Source organism: Megalobrama amblycephala, linkage group LG14 (assembly GCF_018812025.1).
Source record: "Megalobrama amblycephala isolate DHTTF-2021 linkage group LG14, ASM1881202v1, whole genome shotgun sequence".
Classification (NCBI taxonomy): Eukaryota; Metazoa; Chordata; class Actinopteri; order Cypriniformes; family Xenocyprididae; genus Megalobrama; species Megalobrama amblycephala.
The window spans coordinates 18,205,806-18,232,669 of record NC_063057.1 but is presented as its reverse complement, the minus strand read 5'-3'; the positions used below and the strand labels follow the sequence as shown (position 1 = coordinate 18,232,669).

The 26,864-nt window shown below is 38.4% G+C and overlaps 1 protein-coding gene across 23 annotated transcripts in view; it reads right to left on the bottom strand.

Moving 5' to 3' along the window:
• Positions 1–26,864, bottom strand: part of nav3 (neuron navigator 3) — a 387,003-nt gene that overhangs the window by 101,691 nt on the left and 258,448 nt on the right. For all 23 annotated transcript variants that reach the window (XM_048155140.1, XM_048155118.1, XM_048155120.1 and 20 more), the window contains 3 exons: positions 26,363–26,415; positions 12,612–12,684; positions 4,221–4,404 (listed from right to left, as the gene is read on the bottom strand). In XM_048155140.1, coding sequence (XP_048011097.1) covers positions 4,221–4,404; positions 12,612–12,684; positions 26,363–26,415 — 310 coding nt within the window. The remainder of the gene's footprint in view (positions 1–4,220; positions 4,405–12,611; positions 12,685–26,362; positions 26,416–26,864) is intronic.

Here is a 26,864-nt window from a genome sequence, read left to right as displayed (position 1 = left end):
GGGGCATGCTTTTTTGAGAGAACATTTGATTGGACAAAAATTCAGGTATGCCCCTCAGTGCAAGATGAGTCATCGGTATTTTTTAAATGCATATATCAGCTAAAAGATAATGTCTTTTATCAGTACAAATATAGAGTATAGATGCCCTCAAAGCTAAAAGTCATTGAATAAAAGCCACAAAATTTGGATCTTATGAGCGTTTATACTGACAGTGATTTTTAAAGAAAAGAGAAGTGATGCCTAATGTCTAGAGACATCAACGAGAGTTGGCAAATGTGAATAATCTTATATTATATTATATTATATAGACAGTGCTGAGTAGCTCTGCCCACAGTGAAATTTAATTGCTCCAAAATTCTGCTGTACTCTAGACTATATAACATGAAATATCTTCTACCTGGCTTCTGAAAGGAATGTCTTTTTAAGTGTGGACAGAAAAATGATTAAGCACCGGTAACTTGACATATGATGCTTACTCAGGACAGTGTATGGAAGACCATTTTAACCATTAATTCCCTTTTGAAAAAAAAAAAAAAGCATCACAATGAAAAAACATAATGAGTTTATTCACTGAGTATGTGATACGCATTTGCCAGTAAGCTAAAATGCGTTAAGAAACCCCAAGAGTCTGTTTAATGCATTTCTGTGCTGTTGGCCAAAGACCAGAGTTGACGAATCGCCTAGACCCCTGTGGCTGATACAACACACACACACTTACACAAAGATAATCAGCCAGCAACCCATTTTAACACCTGGAACCCCAAGCCAGTAAACGTTTGATGAAACATTTCCTAACGCAATACAATAGCTTCCTTTTTATCTGACTGTCTGGACAGAACTGTGATAGTTATTTGAGGAGACTGGGTTTACAACATCCTCGAGGAGTGCGGCCAATCTACAGCCCTCCTGGCCCAATTCTGCTCACTGATGTCATTTGGTGTGTGTGGAATGCTAAAGCTGTGTGTGTGTGTGTGTGTGTGCGTTTCAGGCTGGCAGTCCAAGGCCCTCTGAACACCTGTCACTGCTGGATCTGAGTTGAGAGAGAGAGAGAAATCCCACAGGCCCTGGACAAGAATGAGGGGCAGCTGTTGTCTTTCTCTCACTCTCTTCCTCTCTCTCTCTCCCTCTTCTCTTTGCACTTGTGAATGCTGACAGCACAGAGAACTCAGCACTACAAAACGCACACTCGTGCTTTTCTGCTTGTCCCACACACACACACACACACATTCTGGGCCAGGTAACGTGAGCCAGGCTGTGTAATGCCACTCATGTGCGGCATCTTTTCTCTGTAGCTGCTGCTAAGATTACTCATCTATTTACATCACAGTCATGGCCTTCCTTTTTTTTTTTACCAACACACACACACAGGTTTGTTTTTGTGAATTGTGAGGACATTCCATAGGCGTAATCGTTTTTATTGTTTGTATTTTCTATCACCCTACACTACCTCTACCTACTACACCTAAACCTACCCATCACAGGAAATGCACATTTTTACTTTCTCAAAAAAAAAAAAAAACAACAACAAAAAAAACCTGTATGTTTTTTTATAATTTATAAGCCTTTTGAAAAATGGGGACATGGGGTAATGTCATACCCATTTCATTATAGAAATCTGTGTCCTGATATGTCACAAAAACACACACACTTGAATATGTGGTTTATGGGGATACTCCATAGGTGTAATGGTTTTTATACTATACAAACTGAATATTCTATCCCCCTACACAAACCTTATTCCCTCACAGAAATCTTTTGCCATTTTTTGAATTTCACACACACCAACATTGGGTTTTTATGTTTTATGGGGACTTTCCTTAGAAATAATGATTTTTATACTGTACAAACTATATTCTATCCCCTAACCCTAAACACAACCCTCACAGAAAACGTTCTTCATTTTCACATTTTCAAAAAACATCATTTAGTATGATTTATAAGCTGTTTTCCTCATGGGGACCAAAAAATGTCCTCACATTTTGTCCCCACAACGCAGGGGTTGCCAGGATTATACACACACTAGTTAGTAGGTTAATAGAGCTCAATTATTCTGTTTAACTGTAACTAGTTACTAACCATTTCAGTTTACATAGTGTATACATATGACATTTATATATTAAGTGCATTTATATGCGATGTGATCACGAAAACCCATCACATGAGGAAATTTTACCTATTACATGTTTCAGTATCATATGAAAGCTGTCATATTCGAGCCCTTTCTAAATATGATTTTACTTCATTCATATCTTGTCTGTAACAAAGGTTATGGTTACCTGAAGTCGGCTGATCGCTCTGATTTTCAGGAACGGAATTTTAAGAAAAACAGGTTTAAATAACTGTCACACCCTTTATTCGCATAGACATGAAAATGCACTATCCAAACTTAAATGGTAGTAATTCAAGAATGCTTTGGAATATAAATCTGAGGTTGGTCCTGTTTTAAAGAAGACACATGTCAGATTATTGTGGAAGTGGAATAAATTATGAAAGTGAAATAATAATAATAATAAATATTGAAGTTTAAGTTTATGAAAATGTAAAAATATAATGTAAAAATATTGTTTATATTTTATAATAATATATTTCAAAACATGTTTTACTCTTAAACTGCAAGAAAATCAAAGCCAAAAATGTCAACCTTCCAAATTTTAGGTTGATATATTTCAAAAATGAGCTTTCAGTAAGATTTTGTATGGGCGCAGTACCAAACTTTTTCACTAGATGACATCTAAGCTCCATTACTGACCATGTAAGGGCGCCTCCATTTATTTAAGTGATCTGATCCATATTTTCCATATTTTAATACATTTTATGAAGTAGACATCCTATTCAGAAGTAGTATGGTCAGTTTGGCAGTATTTGATTTGAATTCAACCTCTAATAAACACATAATTAGAACATGTGTGTTCATTATCGCTCCGTTGTTCTCTTGTGCTCCAAACATTGTATTAGAAAAAAAAAAATCTTTGCGTGGCGTAGTTTACACAGTACTGGCAGGAAATGTGCATTAATACACCTTCATTCTACATGTTATGTGGTTTATTTTGATAGGTGAACTGTCTTTGTAGTATTAAGAGAGGGAAAGCTATGGCTGATTTTTTTCACCTCCACCGGGTTTGTTCTTTAAATGTAACGTTAGAGAAAGACAGTCTTTTCAGCTTGCCACTATAAATTGCTATTTTTCTGCACTTAACAGGCAAATTTTGCCAAGATATTTTCAGAGATGATAAACAAGATGTTATAGAATAATAATTTAATGAAAACCCAATTTTGACAAAAAAAATGACATTCAACCTATTTTTGGACTTTACTGAATACGTTCCATTGCGACATCCGATGGGTTTTCCCAGATCGCATCACATATATATATATATATATATATATATATATATATATATATATATATATATACTTATTGTTGTCAAAAGTAGCGATGTTGGTGCCAAGTCAGTACTGAAATTTAAAAAAAATGTGACAATACCAGCATTTCCCCCTAGCATTTTGATTAGCCATTGTGTTTACATGCTCAACAGATATGTCTGTGTCAGATCCGTCTATCAGCGGATCCCTAATATAGCCTGCTTTCAAACGCTCCCGTGTGCATCCGTGTAAGCGCTTGGTGAAGAGCGTCAAAGATGTCTATTTACAACATGTTTTTGAGGCGTTGATCATTGTAGCCAGTCACAGACATATCTGTCGAATGGTGTTTTTGGTGTAAAAGTCAACATTATAATATTATTTATAATTTTTCAATATTTATAATATTATATTAAATTTAATGAATTATTTATATTATATTATTAATTTACTTAAAATAATAATAAAAAATAAATGTGATATTATAAATTACTAATACTTTTCAGAAGGACTAACACATTGTGCTTCCAGTGTAGATACTGTCTTAGTTACAGTAGATTCCATATTTAATTTTATGCTGTTTTTGTAATTATTTTGTACCTTTGTGTTGATTGTTCAATTGACGAAACACAGAAAATACTTTCCAAAACATCTCCAGAATAAGCTCCGGAAAACATGGGTTGTAAAATTGGATTTGTAAGATGTTAAGATGTTAATATAAGTCTTACAAGGTCTATGAACATAGACTTCAACTAAGGCCAGCATTATTTATTTATTTCTTTAGCCATATATTTCATGACTAAAGATGCAGAACACAAATAGAGGTACAGCAGCAACAAGTATCATTAGACGTGTCCTACCTGGACTGCATGTCTTGGGTTTTGTGCTGGCTCGCTGGCGCCGCCCCTGTGGTCTGATGCGTGACGTGTTGTTGTAGCTCCACTAACGACTGCAGGTACTGCTGCTGGTGCTGCTGTTGCTGCTTGTAGCGGGACAGGATGAAGAACAAACCCAGGATGCTCTTCAGATTCCCATTACACACCTCTAAAGATCAAACACACCAGATTTAGAAAGTACCACAGGAAGAGCTCTTTAATCCTGCGAACGACTGCATTACATTGATGCGCTAAACCTTAAATACATCATGTTTTGAGTACTGGATCAAGGCAGAAGAAACTGCCGTTGGGTCACATGGTAGCTAGCCTCATTATAAGGAAGTTCAAGTTGTGTTTACAATCATTTGAGAATATGGGGCAGATAAGTTCTGTTCTCGGAATGAGGAAGTTACACACAGTATGACAACTGTCTGGAGGATCCGAGATTAGCATGGTCATTTGACTGTCTGGAGTCTTGTGCGTCATAAATTAGATGTTAACATTTGTAAAAAAAAAAAAAGTGGCTGTAATGATCGGATCTGACTTTTAATTGAGACCTTTTATTAGGAGGAGATGATCTAATAAGCAAAACTTTGAAGTGCCGGATGGAGTTTAGAAGCTCAAACGCGATTATCTTATGCACATGAGCGCCGTGAGTGTGAGGTGTCCTACAAAGAATGCTTTTCAAACTTCTTCAAAATTGAGGTTGTGAGTTTGAATAAGTGCCAGCATGGCGTTGCTCTGATCGTAGAGATAAAGGGCTGAAGATGAAGGCAAAGGCATCGATTGTCTGCGCTCTGCCTGCCAGCAACGCTTTACTCTCATGTGGCCGTTTATGAAATGGCCTTCATTCATAGTCAAACACCGCTAATGGCTGGTGCTGAAAGCGACTGAAGGATGGCAGTGCTGAGGCAGCGCTAAAGAGAAGAATCCGGTTTATTTCTGACAGCCCGCCTGTTTGTTCTGCCCGTCAGCGATGTTTAGGGTTATTAATCTCTCCCCGGTTCAATTTGGGACTGTGTGGAGCTGTAATTTGAATTCTACATAATAAAGCGCTCAGATGGTATGTTCCATTGAACATACTTTCTGAGTCAGGCGACAGAAATTTGGCACCATTTGGTGTCGTTGCACTTTAGGTCAATGTGGAAAATGAGAGAGGCAATAACTGCTTATCCCGGCAGCCTAATTTGTAAATACATTTTGTATGTTTGCATTAATGGAGTGAATTAGTCTTTTTCCTCACAATTGCTTTGTGCAACAGCATATGGAGTGCATTTAGATTTTGGCAAAGGCTTTAGCTAAGGGGCTACATTGATTCACATTAAGCCATTACAACTATTTCCACGAACATTAGTACTACTGTAAAATCATAACAAATGATTGTGACATCTACTTCAAAGAAGGACTTTTATATCAACTAATCTTTTTTTTTTTTTTTTTTCATGACAGTACTGGCCAAAACCATGTAAACAAACACCAGTGAGCTACGATTTACATTGGAAACTTGGAAAGTAAAAGTTGCATGCAGATTAGCACACTTTTAATGTGGAGTCATCAGGCCTTCTTGTCACTATAGCCACACAAGGTCAAAGGCGTATCTGTTCAGATGGGATCATTAAGGGAAGTGAGGACAGGGAAGTGTGAATACATTATCTATTTACAGTGATGTGACCTTGACCACTTCCTTTGTATACAGTAGTGTTCCATCATTTCCCAGCCAAAATTGCCAGTAAACATGCAATACTTTGTACAGAATTACAAAGTGGAATGGATGTATATACACTACCGTTCAAAAGTTTGGAGTCGGTAAGATATTTAAATGTTTCTGAACATCACCTTTCCTCCTTATGTTCTCAGAAATACAGTAATATTGTGAAATATTACAATTTAAAAGTTTATATTTATATTTTGTGGCAGAAAATCAGAATTTTCATCAGCCATTATGCCAGTCTGCACTGTCATCTTTTAGGGTGCGTTCACACTTGTCATGTTTGGTTCGATTAAAACGAACTCTGGTGCGATTGCTCGGTTAGTGCGGTTCATTTGAACATATGTGAACGCTGCCATCCGAACCCTGGTGCGCACCAAACAAGCGGACCGAGACCGCTGAAAAGATGGGTCTCGGTCCGCTTCCAAACGAACTCTGGTGCGGTTCGAATGATATATGAACGCAACACGGACCAAAGACATGTAACCGAACCAAAAACAGGAAGACGAGACCCTAAAAAGGACAGAATCCTCACGCATGTCGGTTTTTCTTGTCATAGTCACGAGTTTGCCCATGACAGGCATCAGACGCGCGTCTCCATGCAGCAGATCATTTGTGTGTGTGACGGATGGATTCCCGCCGGTGTTTTGACTACTTTACACATTTTATAAGCTCTTCACGAGTTCCCAGCTTGCTAAAATACCATCACATGCAGGCTACGCACCGCTACGCACACACAACGAGCGCATTTACCTCAGCAAACAGCATTGTTTTGGATGTTCGGTAAGTTCCGTCTCAAAATAGGCAATACGTCATAAAATCCAACCAATCACGTTGTGAATGTATCCCTATGACTTAAGGTTCCGTATTTTTTGGTTCGGTGATAAAATTGCCAATGTGAACGCTAACCGGACCAGGACTAAATGTTTTTTTTTCTTCTTTGGTCCAGACCAAATGAACCAAACGAACTGAACTACAAGTGTGAACGCACCCTTATTAAGCACCCTTAATATTCTGATTTGGTGTTCAAGAAACATTATTTTTTAGGCAGTGGCTATTTACACTAAGTGAAAATAGCAATATATTCTATTTACACTAAGTGACAATAGCAGCATTTTCTCAACGATATGCTATTCACACTAGGTGAAAATAGAAAAAGATTCTATTTACACCATTTAAAAGTATCAGTTCTTTGCAATAAGAGTAAATAGTAATTAGATGCTATCTATACTTTATATTGGCAGATACTATTTGCACCTCAGTATTTTTGTACATTAACAGGATGCAATAATACCAAAGTGTAAATGGTTATATTTATTAAAATGATTAAATGGATGCTGCCTTATTGGGAGAATAAAACTCTCTTTACACCTTCCCCTAACCCTACCCAACAAACACTTTTAATATTATTAAACGCTCATTTGCAGTTTATTTCCAAAAGGCGAAAAGGCAGATTCGAACCTGTGTCGATCGCGTTAAAAGCCAGGTCTGCAAGGCTTAATGTCCTGCAGAGTTTAGCTGCAACCCTGATAAAACGCACCTGCATGTAATCCTGAATACATTGATTAGCAGGTTCAAGTGTGTTTGATTAGGGTTGGAGCAAAACTCTGCAGGGACAGCAGCCCTCCAGGACCGAGTTTGCCCACCACTGAAGACGTTGAATTCCATGCCTCTTTTTTAAAACTTGAGTGGCCCAACCAGACATTGGTGGGCGGAGCTTGTGTAAATAGCCTTTGCCAACAAGGGACGCTATTTGCACTTAGTGTAAATAGACACTCTGTTTTTGGCTTTATTATTCATAATATTATTATCAATATTGAAAACAGTTATGTCATCATTTTTTGGAGTTTAACAGCCCCCGGGCCTTCACAGAATAAAGAAAGTCATTACAGGTTTGCAACGACATGAGGGTGAATAAATGATGAGAATTTTCATTTTTGAGTGAACTATCCCAGCTGAGATTAGGAAAAGTGATTTCTATGAAAACAGGCTTCCTGTATTTTACATATTAATGAGTGTCTTTCAATTTGAATACCTGAGAAGGTCATGCTTGATCTCTTTTGTATGACTTGTGAGGATTTTTATTTGAGCAAAAGGATTAAACAGCTCAGAGGAAGTGCCTCTTCAGTTACGCTGAGTGAGCGCGGACGTCAGTTGCGTGAGTGTCTTTATACACTTGTGCGTTTCTTATCGTGGTCGGTTTCATGGTCAGGTCACCGCTGAAGGTGCCCCCTCTGACCCTATGAGGAGTCTTTAGGACTAACCTGCTCTTTAACGAACTGCACCTTTTCACCAGATCCTCACAGCCAATGAGATCAAAGCTCACTCTGCACAGAGGTCATGGTGTGCCCCGCACTTAAAAAAGCACTTAAAACCGGAATCCCACTGTGCGTTCTGATACCCTACACACCGTGAACAGACAGTCATGACCACTGCAGCAGGAAGAGGGATATTGAGAGCTTGCACCTATTATTATTGGACTGTTTTGGGGGAAGAGGGCTAGGATAACACTCAGCAGGGGTAGAGAGGAAACTTTCCCAGAGGACAATTTTATTGCACAGAGGATGCGCTTTCATAGCGAAGGAGGTCAGGTTTCGTTTAAGTATCAACTTTGTCTCAGATGTTTCTCTTAAAATTCCTTGAGGAAATAAAAATAGAAACAAATGTGACAACTGTACCCATACTGTTAGTGTGGTAAGAGTCATTATATGAAACGAATGCCTTTTTTTTTAATTTGGAAAGATGATATGTTTTAAAGTATATTAGACAATCTGTCAGACAAAGAATGACATTAAGTGCTAATAGAATGCATTGAGTCTGAAAACCTGAATGATATTACTTTCTCTTCAAAAGAAGAGGTTCCATCTTAAAATGACAATTTGCCATCATTTTGAGGTAAATAAGTGATGTGATGTGGAAATTAGGATTCATAGACACATATTGACGAATTAGTTATGAATTAGCCTGTGAATGCAGACTACACAAAAAATGTTGGGTTGTTTCAACCCAAATTTGGGTCAACAATGGACAAACCCAAGCGTTTGGTTACATTTTTGCATTACATTTTTAATCCAAAGGTTGGGTTTGTCCATATTTGACCCAAATTTGGGTTGAAACAATCCAGCATTTTTTAGAGTGTACAGTGGCAATACTACTACTACTACTACTATAATAATAATAATAATAATAATAATAATAATAATGAAATTTTTAATTTTATGTGTTAAATACTTTTTTCATTTATATATTTCAGCTTGCAAAACAAAATGGTACTCTTTTTATGGAATGACTTGCAGTTTAGCGCTATTAAACTAAATGGTATAACTGAAGGCATTTTATTTTAATAAATTAAGGATACTTCAGGAGGAGTGAAATTGAATCTGCTCTCGTTGACTAGGAAATATATTTTAATACATTTAAAAATAAATAAATTTAACATTGACAGAAAAGAGAAATACTATATATGTGACATATTGTCTGTGGTTTAGACATTATTACATTTATTTTCCTTGGAAAACTCCTACGCACCCAGGCACATCAAAAACAAAAAAACAACTTATTTTATAAAGGTCTCGAGTCGGCATGCCTCATAAAATACTAAACACAAGCGTATGCAAGCCTTCAAAACCCAAACTCCGAAACCTCAGCTAATTTAATTAAGACAACTACTCACAGCTTTAGGAAAGATGCTCAACACACACACACACACACACACACACACACACACACACACACACACACACACACACACATACCCAGCAAAAGTAGGGGAACAGTGTGTGATGAAAGCTTTGAGAAACCCAATACACTGTATATTTATGGACCCTGTGCAATCATGGTGCTGAATTTAACGGGACAGTGAATACAGTATCCAAGCTGCTTTAAGTTAATGATATCATTCCACTAAGTATTTATTACACTTGAGCTCCTACTTATGCCGAAAAAGAAAATCAAGGATCTTTGTGGTATGTCAGCTCAGCAGTTCTAAGAAACCTAAAACGATCTAAAAAATTATAAGATTAAAATATCAACTATGGGCTCAAATATTCTATTACCAATGTAGCTATAACAATGATGTGCTACTTAAAGGATTAGTTCACTTAAAAAATGAAAATGACCCCAAGCTTTACTTACCCTCAAGCCATCCTAGGTGTATATGACTCTCTTCTTTCTAATTAACACAATCGGAGTTATATTAATAAATATCCTGAAGCATCCAAGCTTTATAATGGCAGTGAACGGAAGAATGTTCATCCATCCAAAGCAAAATGTGTACTCCACATGGCTCCAGGGGATTAATAAAGGTCTTCTGAAGCGAAGCAATGCATTTGTGTAAGAAAAATATCTATATTTAACAAGTTATAAAGTAAAATATCTAGCTTTCGTATTCAACTTAGGAAGACTTTTTTTCCTAAGTTGAATAGGGAAGGCGTAGGGCGTAGTGTAAGCATTTTGAACTGTGAGAGGCATTACACTTTCTTCATAAGTTGAATACGGAAGGCGGTCTGGCGGAAGCTAGACATTTTACTTCATAACTTGTTAAATATGGATATTTTTCTTACACAAACACATCACTTCATTCAGAAGGCCTTTATTAAACCCCCGGAGCCATGTGGAGTACATTTTGCTTTGGATGGATGCACTTTCTTGAGCTTCATACTCAGTGGTCTCGTTCACTGCCATTATAAAGCTTGGATGCATCAGGATATTTATTAATATAACTCAGACTGTGTTCATCAGAAAGAAGTTCATATACAGTACAGTCCAAAAGTTTGGAACCACTAAGATTTTTAATGTTTTTAAAAGAAGTTTCGTCTGCTCACCAAGGCTACATTTATTTAATTAAAAATACAGTAAAAAACAGTAATATTGTGAAATATTATTACAATTTAAAATAACTGTGTACTATTTAAATATATTTGACAAAGTAATTTATTCCTGTGATGCAAAGCTGAATTTTCAGCATCGTTACTCCAGTCTTCAGTGTCACATGATCCTTCAGAAATCATTCTAATATGCTGATTTGCTGCTCAATAAACATTTATGATTATTTTCAATGTTGAAAACAGTTGTGTACTTTTTTTTTTGCAGGATTCCTTGATGAATAGAAAGTTCAAAAGAACAGCATTTATCTGAAATACAAAGCTTCTGTCGCATTATACACTACCGTTTGGGGTCAGTAAGAATTTTTATTTTTATTTTTTTGAAAAGAAATTAAAGAAATGAATACTTTTATTCAGCAAGGATGCATTAAATCAATCAAAAGTGGCAGTAAAGACATTTATAATGTTACAAAAGATTAGATTTCAGATAAACACTGTTCTTTTGAACTTTCTATTCATCAAATAATCCTGAAAAAAAATATTGTACACAAATATTTTGTACAATTGTACACATTAAATGTTTCTTGAGCAGCAGATCAGCATATTAGAATGATTTCTGAAGGATCATGTGACACTGAAGAGTGGAGTAATGATGCTGAAAATTCAGCTTTGCCATCACAGGAATAAATTACTTTGTGAAATATATTCAAATAGAAAACAGTTATTTTAAATTGTAATAATATTTCACAATATTACTGTTTTTACTGTATTTTTAATTAAATAAATGTAGCCTTGGTGAGCAGACGAAACTTCTTTTAAAAACATTAAAAATCTTAGTGGTTCCAAACTTTTGGACTGTACTGTATACCTTGGATGGCTTGAGGGTGAGTAAAGCATGGGGTAATTTTCATTTTAAAGTGAACTGATCCTTTAACTGTGTATGTACACAGAACTAAATGAAATGCTAAAATAATGATTATTTCCACCTTGCCACTAAGCCAGGGTGTTGCTATGAGGATGCTATGGTGTTTTGGGTGGTCGCTATGGTGTTCCTAATTGGTTATTTATAAGCTTGTCAAAAAAGTCAATTCCTCAAGTCTCTATGGGCTCGTTCACAAAGAACGCGTTTTTGCTTGAGATGAGGGTATTGGAATGGGGAAAAAACACAAGGTCTCGAGACTTTTTTCTCGAGAGTTTTTTAAAAGTTGAACTGACTTTAACTTAAGCGCCGCATTCTTAGAACACCATGTCATGCGCAAGACGTTGCAAAAGATGAAAGACGTGAACACAACGGTCAAACACATCCATCTAGCGCGTTTACATAGAAAAACAATGGAAAAGTAGCGCATTGGAATGGAAAAACGCATTCTGTGTGAACGGCCCCTATGACAGTAGAGAAAGATTTGACCCCAACAATTTCAATTGTGATTCTAGAAGAGTTTTTTTTACAGCATTTTTAATATAGTTCAAATTATTTAAAATCATCCTGTGGACCCGTGTTTGAGAACCACTTCTTTATATATTCTGGTACCAAGATATGTCTCGGGCCCCTATTTTCACCCATTTTATCATTTGTAATGCAAAATCTGTTCTTACAATTGCATAGAAGTGTAAACTAGCCACATAATTTGAGGTATCTTTCATTTTCATAGCCTGAATATGCAGTATGTTATGTGTAAAATGTAGTATTTAATGTTGGAGGTTTTGAAAAGCCATTAATTCTATATATAAGCAGTAATGTAGCAATAATACTGATCCAAACACCACCAATCATAAGAAAAGCAGGCCTATTTGTGTATATGAAGGCATTTAACAGTTGTTATCAAGTTTCAAGAGGGGTCTTACCTTCAGCAGAGAGCCCTTGAACACTGACTCCTCTGGCCCCTAAGAAATTCAGACAAGCCTCCACATTCTCAATCTGAAAGACAAAAACAAAGAGATCAGCCACAGAGCAAACTCACCAGCACATGGTCATGGCATTGAGGATGTGGACGGTTTATGTGAGTGACCAGTGATGTCAGAGAGGCGGCTATTGAACCTCACACACATTCCTATCAGAATTCAGAGTTCAACAAAGCCTTTGAGTACGATGGTTTCTTCTGAAGGTCGCCTTCAGTAACAGCATATTTCAGCAAGTATGACAACTCAACTGGTGTCTGTGTGGCTGACGCATGCATGTCGATGTTGTGAGGGGACACATCCACGGACTTATTCCCACAAAGGCTCTATTGTTGGGAGTCAGACAGTGTCATGACCCCTGGCTAACCTTTGTGGGTCGGACCCGGAGTGTGACACCGGGATGGCAGTGTATCACACCTACACACGCTGACAGATGGACCAGGCACGACGTTGCAGGCTGTAATAATACAGCACTTGACTGAAAGTGTGGTATTATTATGGCGTCTCCACTCATGGGCACACAAAGGGACTTTGGCCATGTGATACGCATGGCTCACATATTTTGCACTAGTATAGGGCAGAATGCTGGAGACGTCGTACAGTAGGGTCAGATCTGGTCAATGGGCCAGACCGCACTATATTATTATGTGACAAACGCAATACTATGTGGAATGCATTGTGCTGTGTGCTGGACAGTTGACTCAGCTCATACAGTACATGAGAACTTGAGGGATTGCCCCTGTGCACAGTTATTAATATGGTCTATAATACACAGTCCCACAAGGAAATGTCACTCTAGTGACGATATCCACTATGTTTACTGCTGTTTTGAAGGGTACTGTAAAGAAGCCTCAGTGCATATATATACACTATATTGCCAAAAGTTTTGGGACACTTGCCTTTACGTGCACATATACTTTAATGACATCCCATTCTTAATCTGTAGGGTTTAATATGGAGTTGGCCCACCCTTTGCAGCTATAACACCTTCAACTCTTCTGGGAAAGCTTTCTACAAGGTTTAAGAGTGTGTTTATGGGAATTTTTGAGCATTCTTCTAGAAGCACATTTGTGAGGTCAGGCAGTGATGTTGGCAAAAAGGCCTGGCTCACAGTCTCCGCTCTAATTCATCCCAAAGGTGTTCTATCAGGTTGAGGTCAGGACTCTGTGCAGGCCAGTCAAGTTCCTCCACACCAAGCTCACTCATCCATGTCTTTATGGACCTTGCTTTGTGCACTGGTGCGCAGTCATGTTGGAACAGGAAGGGGCCATCCCCAAACTGTTCCCACAAAGTTGGGAACATGAAATTGTCCAAAATGTCTTGGTATGCTGAAGCATTAAGAGTTCCTTTCACTGGAACTAAGGGGTCAAGCCCAACCCCTGAAAAACAATCCCACACTATAATCCCCCCTCCACCAAACTTTACACATTAGGCACAATGCAGCCAGGCAAGTACCGTTCTCCTGGCAACCACCAAACCCAGACTCGTCCATCGTGATTCGTCACTCCAGAGAACACGTCTTCACTGCTCTAGAGTCCAGTGACGGCGTGCTTTACACCACTGCATCCAACGCTTTGCATTGCACTTGGTGATGTAAGGCTTGGATGCAGCTGCTCGGACATGGAAACCCATTCCATAAAGCTCTCTACGCACTGTTCCTGATCTAATCTGAAGACCACACAAAGTTTGGAGGTCTGTAGCTATTGACTCTGCAGAAAGTTGGCGACTTCTGCACAATGTGCGCCTCAGCATGACCCCGCTCTGTGATTTTACGTGGCCCACCACTTTGTGGCTGCGTTGCTGTTGTTCCCAATTGTGTCCACTTTGTTATGACACCACTAACAGTTGATATTCTCACAGTGAGACTTAGGTAACAGAGGTAACAACAGGTAAAATCATACATGGCTACTCACTACCACTGTCAAATGATTTTATATTATGATATGTTTACATAGGCCTATAAAAAATGCCTAAACACAGGTACAAACTACACCTTAACAAAGACATGAATTATATATTCCCCTACCCACCTAATAAATATTGCAATATAAATGGCTATAACATACTTTTCAATATAAATATTCCACATTTTCACAAACCATGGTAATTTACTACAGTTAATTCATGGTAAATGTTTGTAAGGGTGGTGATTTTGGGATTTAAAAGTCTTCTATCTTCATTCATGGCACGTTTCTCCTGTTTTCCTCATCAGTCTTGTTGGGAATGTTGGCTGTTTCGTCTGATTTAAAACTAGTTTAATCATCGAGTGATTTGTAGTTTGTAACCGACAGGTGTGTGTCGATTTGAAATGCTAATCACACTTGATGTCGCAACGGTGTTTAATAATGGTGACCGGGAATAAACGCAGCTCCTTTAAGCTTTCGTTCCGTTATCCACTGGGCCATGCTGTGTAGTTCAAAGTAAACTATTGAAACACATGAAAACAGCGCTATTTGTTCTGTATTTGTTGTTATGGACCGAGAAACAACTACAGATGATTCAGAGACAGAGCGGTCCGAATGAATCCAAATCGTTTCAGATCGTTATGCAAGTGCGTTTGGCCAATTCACGGAAAAGAAAGTCGACAGAAACACGGGACACGCATAATAACTGCTGAAATATTCGCACAGAAAACGTTTCTCGGAGGAGCATGCATGGTACGAACAGTGCGTATATAGCTGTACAGCTGCAGGTGCCACTGCGCCCACGTATCTAACCAAATTTAGCCGCACCGCCAGGAAAAGAGGAGGAGGGAGATTGAGGTGCTGCGGGCAAGATGAAGAAGATTGGCGGGCCGGATTTGGCCCGAGGCCACCAGTTGATGAGCCCTGCTTTATTCTAATTGGTCAATCACAGCATTCAATGGATAAAAATGCGTGTGCACGCACGTGTGAACAATATTACGACCACTGCAACGTTGTCTCAGTCACTTAATTACCTGTGCTAGTTTCATGTCACACTCGCATTTATTTTTTTTAAACTTTGTTAAGTAGCCATGTAATAAATTATGGATAATGTACAGTCAGCTGGTCTTCATCTCAAAAAATTATTGTGATTCTTTTGAAACAAGGTTAACATTTCTAAGAAGTGTACAGTTCATACAGGCACCACTAACTGGCATTATTTACTAAAATGCTGCATTTCTGTTGTGATGGCCGAATAGAGTATAATTCAATGTCATTCTCACAGCTGTCCTAGTGTAATAGAGATTTACAGTCTTCCACACAACTCCATCCATCCATCCTCTGACCTCAGTGCCCCACAGCATCCAGCATGGAGCCAGAAAGATCCACACAGATCACATACAGTATTAACTCCCACACACACTCGCAAACACACAGAATGACGAATGAATGAGCAATTGTTAATGCGATCCGTACAGACAGCATCTTGTTTCTTCTTACATCTGTCCCAATGGCAAGTAGCCTGTTTTTCATACGACACGCATCCCACACACAGCCGCACACACAAAGAGCCTAATGCGCTTTTAACGTTTGATTATCTTCTCTCATAAACCTCTTTTAATGGCAACACAGTGCAGAACATGTGTGGTGCACCAGAGATGGGCTTTTTTTTTCATTGCAGTCTCATTAAGATGACGGCACCCGCGCACATGGGCACCCGACAGCAAGTCCCGATCGAAAATTGATTCAGACATTCTCAACGAAGATGAAATGTACTTAACACTAAACGCTGGCCCGGCATTTCAACCACATAATTTAACGCTTTTCTGGAGTGTTTACGATATATGATCGCTCATAATGTCTTAGCAATGGACTGAACATTTGTTGCCATCACCAAAAGCGAGAGCGGATGCTGTTGATTGACAGATGTGTGCGAACAGAGATGGGGTTTGCGCTCTAAAAGTGAGAAGATCATCAAGTTCGGTGTCTGTTACGGATATAATCCCATAAGTACGGTTGGAAATTCCATCCTCCTTTTAATAGCGGTCCCATCAACCGATTGCTCTGTTTATTTTTAGTCTGTCTCTCAGCCTACAGCGATGTACACAAACACAAACTGTGATTCTATACGCTAATGGTGAGCAGAGCTCTCGGCAGCTTTAGATGCTGAACCGCCGCTTGCCGAGCGGTTTTTCAAACCATGTGGGATTTTAACAACTCTCCGGGAAAGTCAGATCATCTGTTTTTCCGACATAAACTGACATTTTCCAGCACCAGATATGTCATTAAACACAATTAGGGAGGAGAATGTTTTGATGAGGTATATTTTTACAAAATAATATTGAGAAATTTATAAGCAAGCACTTTTCAGGGCTGACATGGACGCAAACGGGATGGAAAATTACCACGAGTCGGCTTACATCCCTTGCTCGAAAAGACAACGGCGAGCTGTTTAAGTTTACTGTCTCTGCGAGCTGCAACCGTCATAAATCTGATCGTGTTTAATCTATACAACACACTTATCAGAGCGAGGCTTTAATGCAGAGTAAATGTTTGCACTTAGGGCCGGCTGTGTGGATCCAGATGCTGAGGGGCCCAGCTAGCTGCGCAGGGACCGACTCCAAGCGTATCAGATAACCGTAGGGTGAGCGCTGGCTTTGGAAAGTGTTGCTGCTCCAACACTACAATGAAACACAAATGGTCTCTAGCCTCAATTATATGGCTTTCACTTAAAAACCACTCAGAGCAAAGAGTACAGATAAATGCTGTTTTCTCCAGCACTTTTGGTTTTTCAGAGAGACAGCTGCAGTCGTTTTGTACCATTTAATTCCCTCTGATCATAGTGACCACATGCACATGAATTTGATGAGCTGTCCATAAATACAACGCAAAAAAAAAAAAAAAGCCTGTGCAATAGAACACAATGGGGCTTGTTGTTTAAAGCAGAACTAAGTAACTTTTTTACCTTCATAAATAGTTTTCTAAGTCCTTACAATGGTTAATTGACTTGTAGTGGTGTGTTGAGTCAGAGGGGGGCACTAACCCCCTCTGGCACGTCTTCGCCAGAATACAGCACTTGCAAGTTGAGCTGCACCGACCCGAAACAATCTCGCCTCATGTTCACGTTCACGCGAGAGTGACAAAATGCTTTACGGTAATTCAAAACCAATGTATATATTATGACTTTATAAGACAATTTCGAAAATTACCCACCTCCATCGAGTGTACTGTATTTGCAAATTACCCACCTCCATCGAGTGTACTGTATTTGCAAATTACCCACCTCCTCTTTTTTGTACTGTATTTGCAAAACTACTGCGCTGGTGAGCGTTGCAGTCGTTGTAGTCCAGAGCTGCGCTTGGAGTATTTACGACAGTGTGATTCACTGAAGGAAACTGTAGGGGGAGCTTCGCAAATCTTACTGAGTTCCGCTTTAACAGGGAAGTTTTACAAGGGTTATCTTAATATATCTTAATATATCTGAATATTATAACAAATAAATTGGGTTACACTTTATTTTACAATCTCGTAGTTACATTGTAATTACTCAAATAAGTACTGAGTACTATTAATTAACTACATGTACTTACTGTAGAGTTAGGGTTTGGTTTAGGGTTAGTTACTTGTAATTATGCATAATTTACTAACGTTTACCAAAATTTTAGTCAACTTTTTAATTACACACACACATACAAAATTGTCTAACAGTGGTTTTGTATACTGGTTCAATAGTTCAAAACAGCCTTCAAAACAGTTTAAGTTTATATTTAAGTTAATATTCAGTCAATTTTTCATTTTTTAACTTGGCACATCAGTTAATTTCTCATTCAAAATGCACTTAAACTACTAAAACACTTCATACATGTCTCAAATCAAGTCATTCCTCCATAACACTAGCAGAGGTTTTTACCCAACAAACACACTTTGTCAATCATAAAACACAGACAGAAAAAACACTAACATCAGGTAGCATTATACAATGTTTTCTTTCGTAAAATTTCTTTACAAAACAAGAATGCCACTCTCTACTACTTATAATTCACTGCAGTATATGTTACATAGTCCAGGTTTACATTACAGTACACAATTATCCCTAAGTTTAACCCTTTTGAACAACGTGGGGCAAGTTGTCACAAGAGTAAAGAGAAGTAAAAAGTGTGAAAACTAATCCCACTCACCCCTACATAAAATTATTAGTTATTTTACCAACAAATTATGCGACAGAATTGCCATTAGGCCTGTGTATAATTGAAATTACAAACCAAGTGAAAACAATTTACTACTACTTCTTCACTTTGCACTCCAGGACTTATTAATAACATTTTTTAAATTGTTTTAGTTCACAGATGCAACAAATAAGTCATGTCTGCACTAATAGTGTTATAGCAATGCTTGGCAGGTCTCTTTGTTAAAGCCATCTCAGTGCCAACTTCAGCATGCCATTTTCTGTGCCCATGGGCAATGAGACAAACAACCGTAGCTGAGCCATTATGATGCCAGCCAATGACGACAGCCGTTAAATTCCTGTGGCCTCCTCTGTCTAATTAGCAACTAAATGGATCAGGCTGCAGCCACTGCCCTGCATAAGACTGGTGGAGGAACGGCACTAGCAGGATGGATTGCCTGCAATATGTGATTTGAAGTGTCTGCTCTCTCAAAATACCTGAGAATGCCAAGAAAAATGCCTGTGATGCCTGTGATTTTATCTCTTAAAACTTCAAAAAATGAACCAAAAGCACCATAAAATATCATAAAATTGGTCCATGTGACATTGGCATACGGATTTGGAATGACATGAAGCTGACAGAATTTTCATTTTTGGGTGAATTATCCCTTTAAGGCCATCATCTCATAAATGAGGCTTGTGGATTTTTGAATAATGTTTTGGGTGACAGATTTGCTCTTTTAGTCACGTCACACACCCGGTTCTTCCATGTTACCATCGGAAACCAAGAGTCTTCGCTGTAGTTATCCTCAGTCTGTATTATGGTTTGATCTCTGTAGATTTCTTAAAGGAAACAGAGTTTCTCGGGGATTTAACAGGCTTACTTCTATAGTTTTCTCTGTGTGGTGTTTTAAGCTTCTTTATTGTTGTCGAGCAGAATTTGAATGAACCACAGAAAAGCATTCAATGAGATATAATCAGAGGCTTAGACTCTCTGGTTTTCACTCTGGGAGACCGGATATTTGGAGGTCCATTAAAATGTCTGTCAAATATGTTTTCTGATGACATAATGAATGAACATTTCCTTCATTCATAACTGCGAAAATGTCTTCAACAAGATGATTACAACAGGACAAGGAAATTAGATTTTGAAAGCATGTCAAACATGTCTGAGGAAGGAAAAAGACATCAGGACCCAAACACCTCAAGGTAATTTCTAAGTGGATTGAAATCTTTATAATTATTAAAATGATTCCCTGTCAAAAGTAAAAAGAGGAACATCCCTCAATCCAAAAACAGATCCTCCCACAGCAGAGGTCAAAGCATAATCACAGTCCAGTGACGGTAAACATATCTGACAGGAAACAATCAGAACCATTTCTGTTATGTCTACAAGCCCAAGTGGAAAGGTCACCACTAATGTCAAACACTGCACGTCACATTTCAAATGTGAACGTCAAGTGTCACTATGTGGCCTTAAACACACAAAAAGACAAGGTGAGAAATGTCCTATGATTCTGTTCAAGATGCACTCAGTCTTTAACAATCTCCTCATCTCCTCTGAGCAGGCTAAATGATTGATATTTCAGTTGACCACCAACTGTTAGTCAAAAAAAGTGGTACAGCAATCTTGGTCCAAAAAATAAACTACAATATACTATGCTATTAAACAAGAAAAACAAAACAAAACAAAACATTTCAAATACAAAATAATACTCATGTGTGAGTTACTTTAAATAAAGTAAAATAAAATAAAGTGTCTGCTGAACGATTATTCACTAACCAAACCAACTCAATCAAGACCCAATGTCCAGCCTCTTAATAAACCAACTCACTAGCCAAACTAAATTAATCAAGACCCTCTTAATAAACGAACCCACTAACTTTCTAAATAACTAACTCTAAATAACCAAACCAAGTCAATCAAGAACCAACATCATGCTTCTTGAACTAACTCACTAACCAGAATAACCAAATCAACACAAAGCCAAACTAAATTAATCAAGACCCAAATCAAGACCCTCTTAATAAACATCTCGATGAACTAACTCACTAACCAAACGACCTCAATAAACTTTCAATGTTTATTCTCTTCATGAACTAACTCACTAACTAACTCCATTAAGATCCAAAGGTCACCCTCTAAATTAACTAACCAAACTAACTTTTATCAATTCCAAAAGACCATCATCTTGATGAACTAACTAATCAAACTCAATCAAGATGCAAAGTCCATCCTCTCAATGATCTACTGTAACTCAGTGAACAACAAAACCAACTCAATCAAGACCCATTGTCATGCTTCTCGATGAACTAACATGCTAACCAAACTGAATCAACACCAAAAGCCCATCTTTTTGATGAACTAGCTTACTAACTTACCAAACTAATACAATAAATGTCCAAAGTTTATTCTCTTGAGGATCTAACTCACTAATTAACTAACTCAAACACCCAAAGTCCATCCTTATTAAATGATTCATTGATCCAGACATGTGGACCAGCTGATATCCAGCAGGGTAAACCAGCTGAGCATCCGAACAGTTGGGCAGATGCTGTATTAATCATATAAAGGTGAATGCGGTTGTGCCATCAGAGAGATATGCTGATGTCTGTAGTGTATCTCTCACATGTCAGGCTGTATGCCACTAACAGATGGAACCCAGATGATGCAGCCACTTTACAAGCCCTAACACACTTAACTGCACTGGTCCCCCCACACGACCTGGAGAGGTACAGCCTCTCCTGATGGCCACAAACTCAAACCTCATATGTGTATAGACAGACTTGCAGTTTATGTGGTGCATTCTGGGAATTGCAGTCCAACTGTGTGCCTACTCATCTGTTGCCTTTTGAAGTGCAATGTGGTTTATTAATGAAAGTTTTAATTATATAGATTAGTATTGCGACACTTCTTTCAGCTGAATGGCTTTTATGGCACTGTTTGGATTTCTCTCAGTCTCTTTCCGAGCTGGAGGGTGTCTGGTTGTGTTCAAAGGCGCTCTCTGCATGCTCAGTTCCTGTGGTTTCCAGTTTTAGGGACGAGACAACACTGTCAGACTGAATTTGTCCCAACAATGCCTGATAAGAGAGGAAAGAGGTGCAAACAGGGATTTGATGAAGCAGCCGTCATCCACAAAACATCCGCTAAGAAGCCAAGAGTCTCATCGGTGACATCTTTAAGTTAATACTAAATGAGATCACAAACTGCATATTAAATCGGCCAATTTTCCATTATGTCGCCTTTGATGATCTTCGGGATCTGCATGTGCAAAATTATTTCCGTACATGTCTCGGGGACATCTTCAAATGTTGCAATCCCTGAATCTACTAATAAAGCCAGGCATATGGGATACACTTGTGTACAGGAGAACTCCCATTCTGATGCATAATCTCCAGAAATAGCTGTCTCACTGACTACACTGCAAATGGCAGAAAGGGCTCATTCGGTGGACCAACATGTTCAGAATTCCAGACTAATCCGAATACCAGCCTTGGGATCGTAGCAATTCCTAATGGGAAAAGTGGGTCCTACCTTTTTAGCTTCTGGTGCAGTTGCGGTTCAAAAGACAAACGTTTCCATAAGGGTCGGTGAATGAACAGACAGCCTGTAGACGACGATTTATCTGCCTCTCTTCATGCCAGTTTAATTGAGCCCCGAGAGACCAATCAGATCAATGAGAGAGAGTTTATTACGCATGTAATTTAGCAACCATCTTCAATGCCTGGGAAAGCACCCAACAGTACACTCATTTAACTGAAGCAGAGTCACTTTTAACAGGTGCTTTTAATGGACGCGAGCAAGCGTTTTTTGCTAATGCCAAAGTTGTAAAGTTTTATTGGTTCACAGCGAGAAATTCATGGCTATCTAATCCTAATCGATAAGGAATTTCCTTTCTGAATGATAGTTATAATTGATTATTCCTCAATGGCAGATTGCCGACTCCCTGAGCAATGAGGCTTGGCGTGATTTACTGTTTAATATTAACTGCCACACAGTAACAAATACAGGAAAAGGGGCACAATAGATTAGCTTCCTGACTTATTCCTGAACACGTTAACCAGACTGAGGCCAGGATATTATTTAACACATAAATGACCCCATCCTACATAACTCCCTACAGAAAAGACCAGCTTAAATAAGCATGGATTTTTCATGGTGAACCAGCAAACAAAGCTAGTATGTTTCCCATACAACGACATAACTAGCAGCCTAACTACCATAACATACCATAGAAACTATGCTTTTAACCACCTGTCGAGAGTTGTTGTTCCAACCACGCAACTTTGCGATGCTGTTTGAGAAAGTTCGTTGAAACTAGAGTTTTGGAAATAGCACCCCATCATGGACCCATCATCACCCCTATGGTAGTCAATGAGGGGCGAGATCTGCTTGTTTACTAACATTCATCCAAATATCTTCCAAATAAATTCATACAGGTTTGGAACAACTTAAGGGGGAGTAAATGATGGCACAATTTTCATTTTTTTGGGGTGAACTATCCCTTTAAGCTGTTTTTGTCCATACAATATAAGTCAATTGTGTCCAAAAGTTTCAAGATTCAAAAAGGACATATATGTATCGTAGGGTGACCACCTGGCTATTGATCTGTTGCAGGACAGTAGACGTGATTTCGCGGGACAATGCGGGACAGATAAATTTAGGACTACTACGGCTAAGTAAACATTGATTTACATTTGTTGGCAAACTTGGCATATGCGCCGATTAATGTTTCTGGTGGTGGGTGCCCACATTATAATGTTGCGCTTCTGGTGACATTAAATCCTGGAGAGAAGACAATTCTAGATTCATGGCTGCACATGCAGGAGGACAATGCACATGTAATATCTGAGCGAGAGCGTGCGCGCCTCCAGAATCAGCCTGTGAGCGGAGAGATTCCTGCTCGCGATTTGATGTGCTGTGTTACAATAATGCGCTCTCGACATTTTTCATTATAATATAACGGCATAGAACCTGCATTAAATTACCAATAACATGAGAAGAAAGTTGTGTATGAAAGTCTTAATACATTTTTTATTGGTAAAAATGAATGGAGAATATCCAATCGAGGATCCACGGGATCGCCGCATGCTCATTGGAAATATTTAACATCAGGATGGATGATTACATGCTTTAAATCATCAGTTTGGGCAGCTTTGAGCAGATCTTGAGGTTCTTATCCAGTATGTGAGATGAAATTCCTACTGTTGTAGTTGTGTTTACCGACTTTGATGAGGCCCGCACTTAGCTATTCCTTTGCGCTGTCCACTCAGTTGTCATCAGCGGGAAAACCTGTCTCTATGATTGCGTTTGTTGGTTATTTTCACAGTTAGAATATGACGGCTGCACAAATAGATTTTTAAATTCCAGTCACAGTTTTTATTATATTTCATATTGTGGTATTGTAATTTCAGGGATGAAAAATTATAATACAGACATAAATGAAATGTGGGACACTATTTAAGTCTTGCGGGACGCGGGACAAACTAAGCACTCAATTTCGGGACTGTCCTGCAAAATGCGGGACGGGTGGTCACCCTAAATGTATCGCAAAAGTAATACAACTCCAGTTGTTTAACCCTTAAATGCATGACTGTTTCGCCAATCATTCTTACATATTCGGGTCTTTATCGACCCGGATCTATATCTAATACGGAAGGATCTCTACCTGTCGTGATAATATAAAACTCCTCTGATATTAGAGTAACAATTACAGAAGAATAAAATAAATCATATTTTGTTACCTTTTGGGGCTTGAAAGGGCTTCGTTTGAGCATATGTTTTATGCCATCATCACAGTTCTCGCCAGAGCTCATTTCCCAGTAAATTCAGCAAATAATGGGATAGTTTTATGTTTGAGGTCACGAATATGAGCGAATTCGCGATCTCAAACATTTTCTCAGAACTACATAATTTTCAACATCTTCAAAATCAATATTTCGATCGCTAACAGCTTCACCAGATCCATCCAGTAACAGTTACAGTCATATTTGATTGCGTTCAGTACTTGTTCTGCAGTAAATCGCTGAGCCATTTCATGTTTCTCTTATTATTTCGTTTTCTGTCTGAATGAGTCGTCACTTCAGCATTGTGTATCAGACATTGCCACCTTGTGGAATAAAGGTGAATTGTACTTATTCTGTCATCTAAGATTCAATTATTGTTGCGCAGAAAAAATATATGTACACTCATACACACCTCGGGTCGTTTGCGACCCTATACAATTTTTACAAAAAATGAATACAAAAATAGGCTTTCTTTTATAATTTTATGATTTTTTTCTTGTTATATTCTTTATAATGAATTGATTGAGGAATACCAAGAAGGCTGATGTCTAACTTTAAAAATGAACGAGGAGGAGGGTAGTGAATGACGGTCACTAAAGACCCGAGGTATGCATTTAAGGGTTAATCAGCCTCCTGGTTACTTTGTATGTGGCCATATTGATTTTACTGCATAGACACAAAAAAAAAAAAAAAAAACAAACAAAAAAAAAATTAGCAAACTATTTCTTTAAGCTAGTTAAGAACCCTGTACACCAGCATCCCATTTATCAATAAGGCATGCTGTTTTTGCACAATATTTCTATCAATCAAACACTGATAAAACCTAAGCAATCACAGAGAAGTCTCCTAGCAATTTACAACAACGTGCTGATGGGTTACTCCTGTGAAGCTTGGCTGTGATACAGCGTGTGTATGTCAGATTCCTCCATAACCTCAACTTCCCGTAAACAGTTTCATAAACAGGCACACTTCCTCAGTGTAAAAGCTCTACATACGTGTGCACACACATGCTGGCCGCAGGTGCAAGATCAATGGCCATTCAATGAAACAATGAAACCTCCCACACCGCCCCCAAAAAACTTAGCCTTGAACTTAAAACTAAAGCTTTTACTGCAGTCTTTGTGCTCTTCCAATCTGACAAGAATACCTACATGGGAGTTGTTAGAAGAAGTCCACAGCAACTATCCTAGCATTCTCTGCTATACTCATTGACATGCAAAGAGTTATAGCCTAGAGCCCGGTTGGTCCATTCTACTGCAGAAAAGACCTGTGAGGCCACTAAAGCCTTTACTGTATTACAGCTTAGCAAGAGTTTAATCACAGCACTGTGCTACAGCAGAAACACAACATAAGCATAGAGGATCTTACCTACATGGATAACAGCAAAGAATCATTATTTTGCAAAATCATCAGCAAAAACATTATCATTTGGCAGACCGAAAGGAACAAAATAATAATGGGTCTTCATGATTTTGAGACAGGAGCAATTTCATGAGACTGGTTTATTTTAGTGACATAGTGGCATGTGCTGTTTATCATAAAAATGCAATGACAAAATAGCTATATAATACTGTTGTGACAAAAAAAGTGACAAAATATACTTTACCAGTCAAAGGTTTGGACGCATTTTATAATAACAGTTATTTCATCACAACTATGTAATACCATAAAGTAAAGTATATGAATTATGTAGAGACCTAGAAAATGTATAAGCAAATCAAGAAACAATGATGGAGAGAAAAGGCATCATGCTATTACTGTATTTACATTCACAAATAGACTAAATTAACTAATGAAGCAATGATTATTACAGTAGTATGGATAAAAAAAATGACACTTACCATTTGAGAGTGACTCTTGGGGCAGCTGTTAATATCGTCTACCTTTTCATTAGCTGCAAAAGAGATATTGCCGGATTAAACCTCTGCAGAACACTGGTACAAAACAAAAAAAGCGTACCATAACCTCCGGCCTTTCCATCCACGGGTTACCGACATGAGGCAAGAAAGTTTGCCTTTGCAGTTTGTGAGATTTTGTGATTGAGTGGGCATATGTTTGTTTGCAGTGTGGGAGAAAATGCTGAGAAAACGAACGGCTGTTAATTCATCAGCTGTTGGTTGCGAGATTGTGACATAAGATCTGCCATTGTATGCTGGAGGTTCATAATAAAGTTTCAGGACAGCCCAGAGGAGGGGAAAATGGGATGAGGGGAAAGAAAGAAGGGAAAATAAAAAAGACAGACTGACACACATGCACACAACACAAACCACTCTGGGCTCACTAAAGTGAACACATGGGAGACACATGCTTTAATAGTGCAGAAATAGTATTCAATTCTCATGT